The 16,788-nt window shown below is 52.2% G+C and overlaps 4 protein-coding genes across 4 annotated transcripts; 2 read left to right on the top strand and 2 right to left on the bottom strand.

The window, feature by feature from the left end:
- Nucleotides 1-997: 997 nt before the first annotated feature.
- J7T54_002856 (family 9 polysaccharide lyase) lies at nucleotides 998-2,483 on the bottom strand (the record flags this gene model as incomplete). The annotated part of the gene is made up of 3 exons (XM_051507485.1): nucleotides 998-1,048; nucleotides 1,323-1,986; nucleotides 2,188-2,483. 3 exons carry the CDS (start codon nucleotides 2,481-2,483, stop codon nucleotides 998-1,000), a joined length of 1,011 nt encoding a protein of 336 aa, XP_051361315.1.
- A 1,342-nt stretch (nucleotides 2,484-3,825) lies between these two features.
- Nucleotides 3,826-4,782, top strand: J7T54_002855 (esterase; the record flags this gene model as incomplete). Its single annotated transcript, XM_051507482.1, has 1 exon — nucleotides 3,826-4,782. The coding sequence occupies one exon, from the start codon at nucleotides 3,826-3,828 to the stop codon at nucleotides 4,780-4,782; it is 957 nt and encodes a 318-aa protein (XP_051361314.1).
- Nucleotides 4,783-6,353: 1,571 nt separating this feature from the next.
- On the top strand, nucleotides 6,354-7,265 carry J7T54_002854 (uncharacterized protein; the record flags this gene model as incomplete). The annotated part of the gene is made up of 1 exon (XM_051507481.1): nucleotides 6,354-7,265. The coding sequence occupies one exon, from the start codon at nucleotides 6,354-6,356 to the stop codon at nucleotides 7,263-7,265; it is 912 nt and encodes a 303-aa protein (XP_051361313.1).
- Nucleotides 7,266-10,427: 3,162 nt separating this feature from the next.
- J7T54_002853 (uncharacterized protein) lies at nucleotides 10,428-11,132 on the bottom strand (the record flags this gene model as incomplete). Its single annotated transcript, XM_051507480.1, has 2 exons — nucleotides 10,428-10,467; nucleotides 10,516-11,132. 2 exons carry the CDS (start codon nucleotides 11,130-11,132, stop codon nucleotides 10,428-10,430), a joined length of 657 nt encoding a protein of 218 aa, XP_051361312.1.
- Between the last annotated feature and the right edge of the window lie 5,656 nt (nucleotides 11,133-16,788).

The raw sequence follows: 16,788 nt of genomic DNA, 5'->3' as shown, positions 1-16,788 counted from the left end.
TCTGGCATTAACATCTCCATGTTTGAAATCTTGGCTTCCAGTCCTGTTGCAGGTCTGCCTGCAAAGCTGACTTATCATATTGCATTGCTCAGCCCGGGGGTACGGAGACAGGAAAGAACTAGCAAAGATATTATCGCTTGCGTGTTTGTCAATGGTTTGATGTTTGAGGCTTCAAAGTAAGGTAAGCTAATCTCACTCTAAAGCCGTATATATATATAAGTATAGATTAGTCTTTTGGTGTCCTACCAAAGCCTCTCTCAACAGTTGGCAGAGAGGTATTGCGCCAGATTGTATTTCCGGGCACGACACACAAAATTTGGAGAGGTCTACAATTTGTCGGCCAGAGTGTCGCGTTGTGTGAGTCCAGAATTCGAGCCAATAATGCATCAGGGTGTTCATAAGAATCATGAGCTTTGATGACAATGGGATCTTCTACCGCTAAACAATTCACGACCGGTTCAATAGGAGAAGGGGCTTTTACACTTGTCCTTGATAAATTGTGGGCAAATGATCAGCACATGGAGCTTTCTTCTCTCAATCTCGCTGTTCTCTTTCTTCTCCTTGGACTCTCGTCTGGTGCCACCTGATATTGGAAATAGACCGCCTTGGGTGTGACGGCCACGTAGGCAAATGGATCCTTTTTGAGCTCAAGCGTCTTGGTGAGCCCTCAATGAACGACATCTGCCCCGATGCATGCACCATGGCTAGTAACAGTCTGCCTGTCTAAATCGGAGTGTTTGAACTGTGTAAGCCTAGGACAATGGTGCAAGCTCATGATTTCACCTGGAACAAAGCTTAACAAGAGTGACAAAGCCATGAACCGAGATCACGGGTATACAAACTGTGAGTACATAAATAGTCTTCTGGGCGTGCCTTTGGCAAAATGTGCGTGATGCACCTGACTGCATGTCCTGGCGTATCAGACCCTGAGGTCGTGGCTTTGAAGGTCTTGACACACGTCTCTGTATGGTAGGTCAGAATAGTGGTCAACGAGCCCCTAAAGATGGTTCTGCTTCCAAAGGGAAGCAATGGCGCGACGTCTCTGATGCTGTGGAGCTATCAGCTTTTGTCTCTGTACCCCCCCGACGTGCGCGTGGGTATTTTCATATTCTAAAACTTATCATCCGTCCTCGGAACACGGCGCTTACATACCTAATGCCAGAGCTCTTGTCTATTCTACCCAGCTAACACGCAACAATCACAAGTATCTTTCATGTCGCAGCTCCAATGGCCTCGCCTGAGGCTGGAATTAAGAATTCACTTCCCTGGACACGTCCGTCCGCACCACGTGGACCTCTCAGTTTCGAGTCATTGGTACTCACAAAATCGCTGTCCGACCAGTTGTCGTTAGAGTCCCATGAGTTGCCCGACGAGTCGACAGCGCCAATCAACTGGGCCTGGCCGTTGGAATTGTTTACGGCAAGGTTTTTGCGCATGTCAGACGATGAGCTGCGCATGACAAATCCCGTGTCGCCATTTTTCCAGGCCGTGTTGCGCTCAAATGTGATGGAGCCGGGGTTTCCATTGTCAATGAACCCCTTCTTGTAGTTTTTGTAGGCGATCGAGTTGCGGACAACATGGTCTGTAGGCGGGTTGCCCGAGATACCGAGCTTGAAGCCATTTCCATCGCCCTCAAAGGGGCTGAACCCCCAGCGGTTGTAACCGTTTCCCCATGCGTATACCTCCTCTAGCGTGACGGGCGAAGCAAACATGTACAAGTCGAGGCCGTCGTCGACATTGTTCCAGAGACGGGCGTTGCGCAGTACGTTGCCTTCGCCTTGGCCGCTCTTGCAGGCGAATCCATCGGCGCTCTCGCCGTTCTTGCGGGGGTCGCGGTTCATGTACGAGTCGAGATTGATCACCGTGTTGTTGGAAGAGGCACCCTCAAGCTGGAAGCCCGTCTCATAGTTGTCATGTGTGGAAAGGCCTTCATAGTAGTTATGGGATGCATCTCGTGCGTAGATACCGTATGGACCGTTGATGAGTCTGGAATATGATGTTAGCAAAAGTAGACTTGGCGGCCACGAGGAACCTGCTCGAGATTGTAAAATGCCCAGTATTCGGCATCCTGAATGTGGAAAATGCCTCGCTCAGGGTTGGGCAGGCCCTCGCCCAGCTTTTTGGGTGTACTGTCATCTTGAGTGTCAGCCAAAGCTTCCTTCATCAGTGGCGGATGGAGACACTAACCCTGGCATGTTCTCGCCGTTCACAATCACTTTCTCGCTCCCGTAGGGGCGGATAGAGATGGGGGAGGTCCGACTCCCGCTCTTCCCAATCTGGATGTTCGCAGATGGCGCAAAAGTGCCCTGCCGAAGGTAGATCACGTCGCCCGCGACAGCTTCGTCGACGGCATCCTGGATGAACCCGAATGGCGCATCGATGCTTCCGGAGCCAGAGCCTGACGGCGCAACGAAGATGTCGCGCGCACCGGCGCTGGCGACAATGGCCAAAAGAATTGAAGGTTTGCAGGAGACACGATGCATTATGAAATACAACACTGGGCTGTTTTCCGACAAGAGGTCAGGACCAGAGGTGCCCAACCGAGGCGATGGCGTCGATATTTATGAAACAAAGGGTGGCTAGTACTTGGTAGCCAATACCGGTATTGATTCCGTGTTTTTGGCAGGTTTCGACTCCATCTATAGTAGCTTCGGTATTGATAAAAAACCTTCCACTAATTGCGTTTCGACCTTCCAGCTGAGATGAGGCGAAGACAATATACTCCTTGTTTGATTGGTGGGTTATAAAGATCGCGACCGCAAGCGCACGGGGGCACACGTTCCGTCCTACACTACGTTTACATGCAGCTAGCCATTGCCAAAAGTACATCCGGCCCGTAGTCATGACGAGCCACGTACGAAGTACCGGTACTGTGGTTCAGATGCTGTCCCAGGCGTATGGGCCCGTGGGGCCGTGTTGGCAGGACACGCGGGCACAGTTCAATAGAAAAGTCAAAGACCGAGTCACTTCCTACCATCTGTTAGCGGCATAATTAGTAGATCGAGGACACCCTCTCGGCAGTTGTTGGGCCAAACATCAAGATCTGATACGCGCCCCCGTCTCAGACCATCGGGTTTGACAACGGACCAAGGCTTATCGCCCCTTAAATTTCCCCCTTATCGAGTATCTGGAGATCAGCCAATGCAACCTCTCCGGTATGGCCCTAGCAATGACACTCTAAAACCCTGTGCCAGATCAAGCGACATGGCAATTCTCTCTCCAAGATTGACCGCACCCGTACCATCGAGCCTAGTGCAGTGTAGTGTAGGAGGCAGCGGCAGCCTTCATGCAAATTGGGACTGTGTCCCGTCGATTGGACAGGCGCAAACAAACCGTTTGAACCGGCGCCGGCGGCCCCGCAAGCCCGGATGAAAGGCGGGGTTGATGTCGAGCCGCGATGCGATGATTGGTCGAGGATCCCGAGTCCGGACCCGGATGCAGAGCCGATGCGATGCATACGGCCACCCCGATCGAGGCAGCCAAGCATGGTACTTTATGGGAAGTGACAAAGTCTGCTTTAAGCATGGTAAGATCTGACAATATAGGTCGGACATTCCGACGCTTAGTCTAGATCGTGCCTCACAATCTCAACTTCAACTCCTAGGAAATCTAAGCTGCCCCACCGACACCAATCAGCGGCTGGTGTCTTGACTCCTGAGCCGAGGTTATCGCCGACAGGACCAAGAGTCAAGACCCCGCATGAACAGGTTGACCATTACACGTACATGCACGTGTACAATGGCGACTTCCAAGCTCCTCTTCGCACATCATCCCAAACATCCTTATGGAAACCCGATCTAAGCCTTGGTAGGAAGGGATTTTACAATGCCGTCATTCGCTGCCCGTCTGGTGCGGTGGTACATTGTCTGGATCCGTCGCGCCAAGGTCCTCTTCGCCAGCTCGGACAACACGCGAAACAGCATTCAGACGCTCTACCTTTGCCCACAGAGCTTCTCGCCTCCCCAGAATGTCGGCCAGGGTATTGTCATCGACCGCGTTGATGTGAATGAATGGCCTCTCTATCGGGTCTCTGCCAATGCGCACTCCACCGGCAAGGAAACGCGCCCTGCGATGCTCTACGTCCATGGTGGCGCGTTCTTCCGCGAGATTGATCTCCCACACTGGAAATTTGTCGCCCAAGCCGCCCGAGACACGGGTCTTGACGTCTTGGTCCCCATCTACCCATTGATTCCGAGGCCTACAGCGACAGCGGAGAAGATCGCCGCTGGACTCATCGACATCTGTCGGCTGTCTGAGCAGCGGATCGTCTGCGTGGCTGGCGATTCAGCAGGGGGCCATCTGGCTTTAGCGGCTGCGCAGCAGATGCGTGAGAGTCAGCCTGACTTCGCCGCTCAGCTACGCTGTCTGGTCCTCATATCTCCCGTATTGGACAGCGCCTTAGACCATCCAGAGGTAGTCCGACTGTCGAGGGATGACCCGTGGCTAGCCATTGATGGGCTGCGTGTCCTGACACCATTTCTATCCGCAGGACTGCCGATCAAACATCCTGCTGTTAGTCCCCTGTACGGTGATATTGACCATCTGCCGCCTATTCTGCTGCTTTGTGGGACTTCAGACATGCTCTGTGGAGACGCTCGCCGGTTGAGCGCTAGATTCCAGGGCAAGGACGCCAACGAGGGTATGCCGGGGAGTGTCCAGTTGGATAACTTCACGTACGTTGAGCAAGCCGACATGATTCACGTCTACCCATTACTGCCGCATAGCGAAGGGGCCGAAGCGCGGGACCTGATTATGCGTTTCGTCCGCAACAACGTTGAATAGCTGCAGAGGCGGGACAGACTCCAGATTTGAAAGTGCGGTCTACCCGAAGTACGAGACACTGTCTCCTATACATAGTCCCAACGAGTAGATTCTTCACGTCAAACTCGTAGGGACCAAAGACGCTATGTCAGAACGCTAGTGAGAATGAAGGTGATGCAATAACAGCCTTCGCTTGCAGATGTCTCGTCGTCTCGTGGGCTTTCTTTATCCAAAGTTGGAGCAGAGACCGGCTGCAGAATTAATAGAATTAATATCAGTCCCGGATCAGACTTTTCTCACTTCAGCTTCAACGCATTTTCCAGTCGCAGGGCGGATCAAGAGTCTTTCCTTATTCCTTCCCGGTCCTCTCCTGAATAGCAACCTGCATCTATTCCTTCTCTAGCTGGCACTTCTCAGACTTCGTTCAGCAACCTCCAGTGAACCCCTCAGAGCCCGGCAAGCAACATCGACGAAAGCCTTCACGACCGTACACCAGCCTCGCCTCGTGGAATCAACTTGGCTCATCCAGCCACACTCAAAAATGGCACTTGTGCGTACTGGCTCTTAATGCCACCCACATATATTTGATGCTCAATTCAAGCAGTTGCCCACCCCTATCAATGCGATGTTTACCTGGCTCCGTGCCAAGGTGTGCATGTCCTAGTACACGACCATCCGCGCCCCGAACGACTCACATGAAGACGCGGTGGACCTTGCGATTGACGCCATGTTCGAGGCAACGACGGCCGAGAAGTTGATGGCGCGTCATGAAAACAAGCCGATGAAGCCATGGTGAGGACATATGCCTCTGCGGAGGATATATAGAATGAGCCGTGCTCGAGGCGTGAGGGTGAAAAAGGAGAAGTAAACGGGCTGCTACTCTATGGCATACGCACTAGAGAAGCACAAAAATGCTGCATGATATTACATTGTGACTGAGATGGGATTGATTCTTCAAGATTAGCTGACAGGTTCTCCGTCCTGCTAAGCGTGCCGAGTTGCTGACAATGTCTGCGATGCAATTCCTAGCTCGACATGGGTTCAATCAACCCAAGAATCTCAGCCTAATCTGAGTGACTGACAAAGGGTCGTCAGCACATCAACATGCACCCTGTAGCCTCGTGCAGTCGACCAGCGGTGGATGCTCTCCGAGCACCCACAACCGCCCAGCGCGACGTCTTCCGCCAGCATAAGGAGTAAGCATGCATCTGCGATTATGTACACCAGTCGGACATTTATGTCTTACGCAACCAAAGAGTTAGATTCTAGCTCCCCTTGGCGGTTTTGTGGTTACATTACCATGCGCCTTCTGGGGCTTGGGTGGAATTTATCCCGGCGCTATGGATGATGTGGACCTCCGATAATGCCTCAAGCCCGGTTTGTGAAACAACCTGGTGGAAGTAAAGCCGATGCGATGATTGAATGCCATTATTAATCCGTTTCCTTGGATCGCGCATGAGAACACCGGCCGCCCTAATAATGCAACGGAGACATGCATTTGTAAGGTCCTGAATGAAGCATATATCAATTGTTCGTTTCGCCTCGTATGAATAAATGAGAGCAGTGATAGAGCAATGACTCTTGCAACAATCATGTCTTCCCCCACATCTTTCCTGATCGCTGGCGGAACCGGCCGTCAAGGTGGCGCCGTCGTCAATGCGCTTTTGGCAGACAAGTCGACTTCAATTCAACCCGAGGACATTTATGTCTTGACTCGAAATACGGAAGGCGCTGCTGCTACCGCGCTCGCTGCCCGGGGGGTTAGCCTTGTGCGCGGCGAACTCGGCCAGCCCGACGCCATCTTCAAGCAGCTGGCAGGCCAGGACGTCAACCTCAGCAAGACAGCCACGTTCCTGGCTCAGGCTCACGGACCGACAGAGCTGACCGACGCCAAAGGTTTCATAGACGCCGCCGTTACGAACGGAACGTCGTATTTCGTCTACTCCTCCGTCGATCGCGGCGGCAAAGAACTCAGTGACCGTGACGCGTCCTACTGCAAGACCTTCTCCGACAAGTTTCAGATCGAGAAGCACCTCGAAGCGGCCAGTGCGGGAGGCAAGCATATCAACTTCACAATTCTGCGACCGACGTGGTTCGCCGACAACGCTCTGTGGGGATTCCCCGGACAACTTTGCATGACAGGATGGCGCGAAAACATGAAGGGAAAGCGAATGCAGGTCGTCATAACCAAGGATATTGGACGCTGGGCAGCCGAGGCTCTTCTGCGCTCTGACGCCTCGGGTATTCGAAACACAGCCGTGAGCATTGCCAGCGACTACTTGTCGTTCCAAGACATCGACGACATCTTCCGCAAGGAAACGGGAAGCCCCGTCGGCGTCACCTATGGCTGGCTGGCGAGGTTGATGATCTGGCTAGTCAAAGATTTACGCACCATGTTCGCCTGGATCAACGAGAGGGACTATGGTGCCGACTTGGAGGAGCTGTCCAAGACGGTCAAGCCTACCACGTTCCGTGAATGGGTCAAGGAAGCCGTAAAGGCTTGAGAAGGTTGCCGTCTTGTAAAATGCTTGTGGATTACAGGGAGCGAAGAGAGTGAACCTGGAAGGAGAAGCTGAGATTGACGGTGGGTGACTGCTATGCTGATTTCCCGCTGCTGGAAGTAAGGCGTAATGGGCACCAAAGGATAAAACGCACCTGTTCAATTGCTCGGAAGATCAATATAGAGGAAAGTAAAGCTTCTCCGTCTTACATGCTGAGTATTGTGTACCGCCACTATTGCACGTTCAAAACCTCCGACAAGAAGCTTCCCGCTGACAACAGGCTTCCCTCCCGTTGCCTTCTGAGCTTTGAAAGCCAGCCAATCACTTGCACCTGTGTTGCCAGCCTACACTGACCTGCTCCATTGCTGGAGTTGTTGTAGAATTGGTGCAGTTCCGAGTCTCGTTCTCGTCGACCGTTCTCACCCATGTCCGGAATATGTCTTTGATAGCGATTTCGAAAGAAGTGCAAAACAAGAAACAATTTAGCCAGGAGCCAAAAGTTCAACGGATGAGTGAAAGCGCTGTGTCTCTCATCGTAAATGTCACGCACTGGACGAGCATTCCAATTCCTCAGCCAGACATCAAGAGCATCGTTGACGCGTCTGATTGCGGCGGACCCGTATTGATCGACAATCTTATTGGCAATATTTGCGATATCATAATTAAGAAGGTGGCCGTTCAGTATGTTCGAGAAATTCGCGTCTGTTGCTTGAGTTAAAGAGGCAGGTTCATCCTGCGGCACATTGTTCTCGTCATCCAGACTCTCCTCCATTGCCCGGAACAGTATGTTGTGAAGGGCGACTATGATTTCAAGCATCCCACAGTCTGATGCATCGAAAAGATAAGGGCCACATAGAGAGGAAGCCGATCGAAGCTTTTTGATAGCCGTTGCTACCTGAATAGGAGGAGGGGTACTTCGTAGCTTCTCCAAGCATTCACTCGCCGTGGGGGCTACCCAGCAATCGTTGTAGCATGGTGTGTCGACGTAGAACGTGAATGGTGATATGTGTGATGAGCTTCGTGTAAAGATGTTGCTTCCAATGTCGTCGACGAAAATGTGATGCGCAAGTCTACCAGATCGTCCAATGTTAGTTGTGCAGGCGATATGTACGTTGATATCTCCGCTCGCCTTTTTCGCATCTCCAACTGACTCCAAAGAAGCCAATCAAAGGAGTTTTCATCTGAATCCCAGTGATTTATTGCGTCACTGGCGCAGAAGAGACCAGCTCGTTCGGCCATCTATGAGCAGGAACACCCGCGATTAGTACTATACATTGCAAAGAAAAGTAACGTTGATAGTGGACGTACCGAGATTGTGCGAGCTCTATGCATCGTAGCGAAATAGTAAGCTTGGGGGTTCCGGGTCAAAATGAGGAGTTGACATAGTAGAGCATTGGCCTGTATAGAAGCCAATGGAGGGGCGCTCATTGATCTCTCGTGCTAGAATACACCTGTCAGCGTCCACATTTCGAAACAGTCACTGAGATACACATACTGAGGAGTATTCCAATACAAGCAGCATATGTATCGCAGCCTGTACAACAACCATGGGAGGAATGATACTGTTGGAATAGCATGCACCCACCAGCATCATGGCTGCGAGTAGGTCAGGTGGCGTCTTTGTGAGCTCGAATGTCGGTAAGTGGAGAATGGGCTGGATGGATTGATAACATTTCGCGTAAAGCTGGACACAATCGACAAGTCGATCGCGAGTTATGTACTTGGATAGGGTGGTATGGTCAATGCCCGTCTGGAAGCCTCCTATGTAGCTCCGTATCTCAAGGCACTTGGCTTCAACACTGTCGATTTGCTGCAAGTGAAGCCCTTCTGCGAAATTCCATGGAGACTCCCCCGGAATTGAGCTTGATTCGGTAAACCTCGACGAAGTCGTCAGGGCATTGGTTGCGGGGGCCACATTGTCGGGCCATTCTGGAAACGTTAATAGCGAGTCCCAGTCTAGGTCTTGGAAAGCATCATTGATGCTGGTTGAGCCGTAGCCTGTGAGGAAAGCCGCATTGATATACTCGAAAGGTGTATTGAAATCCAATCCGCTGAATTCCGGCACATCACTTTGAGCCGTGGTAGATGCAGTATTGCCGGGCGATGTTGGCAGAAGGCTGCCGCCAGATTCCGTGTGCATGTTCTGGGGTCGATGCGGGCGCAACTCTATTGTGTGCTCCGCGACAGGATTTGCCGTCGGGATACGGAAGACGTTGTATGGATCCGAGTATCCTTTCCTAGTGTACTCACACCTCAACGACTTCTTTTTGCATCTTGAGCAAGGATTTTGGGAATCGCATTTCATTCTCGAGGCAGCACACTCATTGCATGCCGTTTTAGACCGTGATGATCTTGTTGAAGTGAAACCCGAGCGCCCAAGTGTATCCTGAGCCTGCTGGCACTTTCGAATGTGTCGCAGCAGTACGTCGCTTAAATGCGTGGGCCATTAGATCATCTTTGCTGCTTTCGTAATTGCCTGGGCTTACAATCCCGTCAACATACCTTCGAGACATGGTGCCGCCGCACGGGCATTGGTACTTTTTGTTGTCCTCTGTGGTTCACGTCAGCCTCATCCGCCTGCGAACGATACCGATGTTTATTACGGTGCGAAGACTGTCGTTTCGATTGATCTCCACTTGCGAAGGGACCGTCCCACGAAGAACCGCCATCTGGCTCGAGCCCGGCCGTGGCGTTAGGGCTGTGTTGTTCCGACATGACGAAGCCTGAATTGAATGTGGTCTCATGCCAGCTCGCTCGAGCATCGAAATGATTGAGCAGTCAAATGCGGCGCCGGCTGACGACGGCTGCATCTGCCCTTACTAAGCGCCTAAGTTCCGCCCAATAGGTTCACGCCTAGGCGCGATTTTACATGCTCACGTGCAGGCCTGAATATTATGTAAGCCTTCAATTGTTGGCGCGGCGGTCTAGATCCACGCTGGCCCCAACTCCACAACTGCAGTTCTCAGGGGCTGCCACCAGCGGCCACTACTCCCAACACAAACGATTCCGGTCCCAGTCTCGGCCAGTAAGACTCTCGCTCATCTTGCGCCCTCACATTGATAAGCCACCATATCTCAGAATCATACTCATCATTGCGTACGACCCAGCGCAATCACACAGAATCTAGCCAGCTCCTCAAGCGGCGAGCTCGAGAGCGCATTCTAATCAACCGACCGCAGCGCCAGCCTGTTCTTCACTATAGTCCCTGCGGCAAGTCAGTCGTGCATGTTGCATAACATCCAGCTTGGCATACCTCTGTCTCTGCAACATCTCTTGATGCAGGGCTTGGGCGGCCGCTCTTCCTGCCTCTGATCTCAGCACCTTGCAAGCCTGAAGCACAGCCGCTCGATCGTCGAGGTCTTGGGGCTTCTGCCGGAGCGAATCCACCTTAGCCGTAAGATCACTGACTTCCTTTTCACACTTTGAGACACTCCTCTCGGTGCAGTGCCTGAGTTCGCCATGTACAATTTCCCTCTGCTTCTTGTTCTCCTCGATCCATCGAGCGAGGCCCATGTTCCGCAGCAACGGGCGACTCTCGTCCTGCGACAGTTGCCGGCCAAGGTCAGGCAACATACTGTTCAGCGACTCATCATACATGGTGAGCGACTCGTCCTGCGCATACTGCTCTACAATGGTGTTGCAACATTCTCTAAAATGGGCCAACTTCGATCTCCCTTTGGCTAGTTCCATCTTGGCGTCTTCCAGAGCTGACAACACGTATTCTCGGGTTTTCTGTACCGCAATCATCTCCGCATATAGCGTCGCGGTCGGGATTTCTAGCAGATTCAAGGCGATTGAGCGGCTGACAAGTGACGAAGATGCCTCATCAACGGCGCTGAGCAGAGAAGATGCTTGTGTCTCGACAGGCATCGCAGCGTCGTCGGTGCGCCCCTTGGGTTCGCCCCGCAACCATGCAGAAGGATTTTGGTGAGCTATACGCCCGCTCAAGTCTCGTGGATCAGGTTCAGCGTTTGCGTTGGCAGAGTCAATTTTGTTGTTGTCGACTGAAAGCCTGAGCCATGTTTGACGTTCGCCCTGTGGATCGAGTACTTCAGGCAGTCGCATCTTTCGATGAACAAGATCGGTCATTGCGCAGACGACATAGACCCCGCAATTGTGAGCATCGGACTGTCTCGGACCGTCCTGTGATAGCTGTCAGATTAATCAATTGACCGTAGAGTGTGGCTTACCAAGCTTGCAAAGTCGACCAACCGAGTGTCTTCCTGCGAGCGAAGCCAAGCGAGCAACACATTATGAACTTCAGCGTGGCTGGCCCTGTGAGGCAGTGGATCATAATGCCTTGCGAAAATTTGGTGCTCTATCATCTCAACAGATAGAAGTGACCAGTGTGATCGTTTAGGATGGTAGATTGGCGCAAGTAGATGGACGATCGAACCGGCGTCTATGTGTCGCAGGGTGCTCATGCTGCTCAGGCCATCATCTGACGGCATTTGAAACCAGAGAGGATCAGCGATACGCATTCTATGCTTGTCCAAGCCAAGGTCTGTGCACAATTCGCTGATCGCCGAGCTCGTGAGGCAAGCAGTAGGTGACTCCAGCAGTTCACGCACGGACATCTCAACCTCTGACAATTTAGGGCGCTTCCGATCCGGCTCCCCCTCAGGGACAGTCCGCACTCCATATCCGTCATCTTCATCATCGTGGAGAGAGAATTCGGAGTCAGGCCCTCCATATCCTCCCAAATCGACATAGCAGAGAGAAGAAGCCTCAGAATCCTCGTCGGCTTCTCCAAGCGCTCGCCGCGGGGGACTTCGAATTGGCGTGATCGCACGCGCTTCCGTTGCACCGACTACCGACCGTGAAACGTCGAGAAAGCTGTGCTCGTCCGGCAGTGGAGGAACTGGATGCAAGCCAACCTCGCAGACTTGAGTCTCTTCCATCGGCAAGGCATATTCGTTGCCCTGCGAGGGCTGCGGACAGACGCGCCTGGACTTTAGACGCTCCAAGACGGACAAAGCCATACTGAGCGTGAGACGTTCGTCTTTTCCAGGCCGCCCGGCGTCTTCTACGGCCTGACGTAGCAATCCGCCAGATGCCCATAGCGAGCGTATATCAAGCCCTTGCTCCTGTGTCTCGGTATACACAAGCAATAAGGTCTTTAGAAACTTTAAGCCTAGGGCTTTAGAGCTTCGCGTTCGCTGGGCTTTGTCTCCAAGTGCCAACGGCAACTAATCATCGCCACCCCAAAGCTTCGCAAGCTTGCGCTCGATATCCTGAACAGACTTTACTTTATTATCTCTGTCATTGGACCCGCCATGGAGCAGCTTCTCAGCCTCGTTCTTTAGGATGCGCGCTTGCTTCATGAATGCAGATAGATCTTTCAGTGTGTTGCTGCGCACAGGGCCTCTGGGTAGAAAAGCGGTGACTTGCTCGACGGAAGCGACACTGCTGGTGGCCGGGTCCACAATGTTGGTGACAACGTTCTGCAGCTGGGCCTGTTAACTGGGCTTTTAGATTTGAATGGACCAGGTGATGAAAGTACCACGGATCTTCGAGACTGTTCTGTGGGATCGACGAGAGATGCTCCTGACGTACGGGAGGTTCCAACGACAACAGAAGGGATACCGACGGTTGAGGACCACTGCAAAGGGAGCTCGCAAACTCGCGGAACCAAAGGGCGAAGGGGTTTCATGCCTCACGCGATGCGCAGTTATGATGTTCATTGGCAGAGGGGTTTGCAACTGCTCATGGTGCTTCACAGGGGTAGAGAAGAGTGAGAGAGTGGAAATGGAGTGCGCAGGGATACGGGGTTGTGTGAGCGAGCGATGCGAGGGCTGTTTCGTCTCGGGTATGTTCACTGTGAAAAGCGCTAAGGCAGGAGGCACACCGTGGAGCCTGCCTTGCGAAGGAAAGAACGAACACGCTGCAAAGGCGGCCAGCCAATCAATAGGTCAGGATTTTAAGTTTCACGGCATCCTGATTATCTGATTCGCTAAAGCCGTCTGCCTTCCCTGGCTATTATATTAGACTAGCTGCTACCTGAGCCGACCGCAGCTTCCAGCAATGTCTGATGCTGCAGCCTGCTAGTCTGCTCATAAGCATGCTGATGCTGATTGCGAAGGGAATGGTCTGATGTTGCGAGATAGCAGCCGCGGTCTCTCCCTCAAGTTTACAACTATCATTTCGTCCGACGACCCTTTTCTGCCGTCGTGGGGCATGCCCGCGACCCATCTCGAGGGGCCCTCGTTGTTGTATTGTAATACTCGCATCGCAAGCCCTTGAGGGCTTATCCAGAACATGACGTTTTGTTTCGCAATGTTGTGCGCGATCATTGGCCCTGTTTATCTGTTTATCGTATATATTGCTCACCATGATCGCGATATCTGCTATGGTTGATTTAACCTTCCCGAATCGGGAATGTGGCTCTCACGTAGGCCCAGGGCTTCAGTTTCAGGCCTGAAGATTCTCTCATCATTCGACAAACGAACCTAATCTCTGACCGTACTCTCGGACTCAAATGTCATGTCAGAAGTAAGTTTTGCCCGCCAGGTTTGGGGCACATCATGTATTCGTTCACAAAGATGACCGCATTAGACGTGTCGTTGACGACAAAGGCTGCTTGCTTAACTTGGCGCAAGATGCCAACCCCGTCATATCCAAAAGACGATTCGACGCTCAAAGGACAAAAGAGACTTCAACAGCAGCAAGCCAATGCCAGATTTTCAAAAACATCCATGGGCGAGCTATCTTGTCGCCTAGCAAACGGCTTTGTTACCGTGAAATCAAATATTGCGAGCCCGAATTCATGAGATCATCGAGACTAATTTTCACTGTTTCTTGAGAAGTGTTCATAACGAGCGCGCGGGCGTCTCGTAGGTGAAAAATCTCACGAATACATGTTCTCGTGTTACCAATCTCGAAGAATCTAAATTTGATAGCTATTGGGCTCAGTGGCGGCATCATTAACTACCATGGGAAGAACAAATTGCTTCTGTGAGACGGCCTGGGACGTAATAGAGATGCGACTGTTCTCAGTGATTCTTATTAGGCTACTTCCAATTTCTCTAGTCCTAGACCTACGAGCGCTGAAACCTCTTCTACAGTAGTAAAAAGATAACAAAATTTCGGAAAAGTCCTTCGGCAACCGTGGAGAATCTCATATGTCCAAACTTGACGTGAAGAATCGGGGTGAACTGTGGCAACGATCTTCTGAGGGCCATCGTTGTGTCGAAGAATGATCTCTGCTCCGAATCTGGTACAGAGTCTATCATGTCGAGGGAACGGTATATCGGTCAGACGCACCAAGACAGAGATTTTTTGTAGACTTGTCGCTGCAGAAAATGAGTAGGGGCAGGAGACATGTCTTCCAACACCGTTCGCTCCGATCTTGTCAATTTGGTTCAAACGTAATCGGGACTCAGCCGAACCAAGCAGAGCCGCAGGTTCAAACTTGATCGAGCTCATGGTATTACCAGCTTAATTCTCCGTGATATATGTACTTGGAGCACAGGCGAAATTATCTCCTTTGTATGAGTGTGGCTGCGCACATGTAGGGTTCCTGATACAATATTTATCATTATGATGCTCAATGCCTTATGATCCTTTTGCCCATGTCTCGGCAGTGTTCGGCCACTCTTTGAGTCACACTGCTAATCAATGCCAGTCCCTAGAACGAGGCTGATACGCGGACCGATGATAACAAGCATTTTCAGGAGGCGAATTACAGTACACATGTATGTCGCAGCAACATGAGTTCGCCGAGCAATCGAAGCGCTCCGATGGTGATGCCGCTGTCAAGCTAACCAATATGCTCGAGGTAGATGCTGTGCGGCTGGGAAAAGCTTATGACTTTGATGGAAAGCTAGACAAAGCCGGGAGATATGTACATATGATGTGAACGGCCACACATATTCACTTAGCAGCACACCTGTTTGGTGCCAAACCGATTATTCCCCCCCTCCGCCCCGGTGAAAGGAATTAGAAAACAAAGAGAAGAGCTCGATTACTCTCTCGTGAGAGGTGAACCAACCGATAAGCAAATACTACGAGGTATATAATCCCAACCTATCTATATAACGTGGCGTTAGATCTTGATAACGGCTTAACGGCCTGCAGTGTTGGTGGCCAGGGGAACACCACTTCAGTGCGCGGATAGCCTCCGAAGAAACACATACCGAGACGGCACATGCGCGTGCGGAGGCGAGGCACACCGCCACCGTTCAGGCGCCCGTAGAGGTCAACCTCGAGCGAGACGTGGCGGTCGATGTCGTTAGTGTCGTGAACATCGGAGCCCGGGGCGCGGAACCAGGCCGAGGTGAACACATATACAGGTGCCGGGTATAGTTCGTCCTCGTATCCTTCCCCATTAGACCACAAAAAGACGGCGCGGTACGGTGAGAACCTCCCTGTCGGGTCCCATATACTGCCCAGCCTGAGCTTCCGGCCCGCCTGAATCGCAGTTGCTAGTTCTGTTGCCATACGGAGGAAATACATCTCTGTAAAGTTCATGGAGCCTTCTCCCGCCTCGGAGTCGACAGCAAGGTACCAATCGATACACTCAGCAAGGTCACGATGCCTTAATTTGAATAAACAGATCACTAACTGCAATAGGCGCTTCCGATGGTCCAGTTCTAGTCGGCCGTTCGGTTTTCTTATTCGAGGGGGCCTCCGATGAAACATTGAGGTGTCAATAATGCGGCCTAGTTTCCATAGATGCCCATTCGTCGAGATACCCTCCGCTGTTAAGTCCACGCTGGTTAGTCGGCAACCCTTGTTGAATGTAAGCCTCCGAGTGATATCTATAGGCGGAGCGAATTCTTCACATAGGTATCGTTCGAGGTATTGTGATATAGTCAGCGGAGTCATTTGGTCTAGGCCGTCGTCGTCATTGTTGAGTATCTCGCCATTGAGCAAGCACATGGCCAGTATCGATAGACTCAGGCTGTGGCTCTGCTGTCTGAGTGCTTCTCCGTCCAGCCGCACCGAGTATTGACAGCAATTTGCAAGAATGGCCAGTCGGTCCCACGGCTTCGTCAACCCGCGCGCCTCGATGTCGGCGACCACTGTTGGTGTCATTGCGCTCGATTCGGGCAGAATGAGCGCATACCTCCCAGCCGCCCGGAGCACCCGATCGATCCAGCAACGCTCGTCCGGCGAAATTTTTCCTGCCACTCGGCGAAGCGCCAAGCACAGCCTTGTCGCCTCCGTGGAGAAGGAGACGGATCGTATGCATAGCTCGCCGGGGACTTTACCAAACACCTTGAGGCGTCGCTTCTGCTTCTCTAGCGACGGATTGTGGGTAATGAGTAGCCGCATCTTTTGCCCGCCACGGTAGTTTTCCTGGAAAGTCCAGGCGCGGGTCCACCACGTATCTCGGGTGATCTCGTGGAGCAGCCACAAAGCCTTCCTCGCCTCGGCAATGGTGACGGCCCTCGAGAGCCGAAGTATGGAGTTGTCGACGAACTCGCTTGAAAGGATTCGGGCGAGCAGCTGCAGCTCGGATGCAAGTCGCAAAGGGCGTCCCAGAAGAGCTACAGGGTGCTTGCTGAGCTGGTAGACGAGATCC

This window comes from Emericellopsis cladophorae (genome assembly GCF_022114955.1).
Source record: "Emericellopsis cladophorae strain MUM 19.33 chromosome Unknown NODE_32_length_265932_cov_108_382166, whole genome shotgun sequence".
In the NCBI taxonomy this organism is placed as follows: Eukaryota; Fungi; Ascomycota; class Sordariomycetes; order Hypocreales; family Bionectriaceae; genus Emericellopsis; species Emericellopsis cladophorae.
The sequence above is the reverse complement of the archived record's forward strand: the minus strand, read 5'-3'. Positions and strand labels throughout refer to the sequence as shown.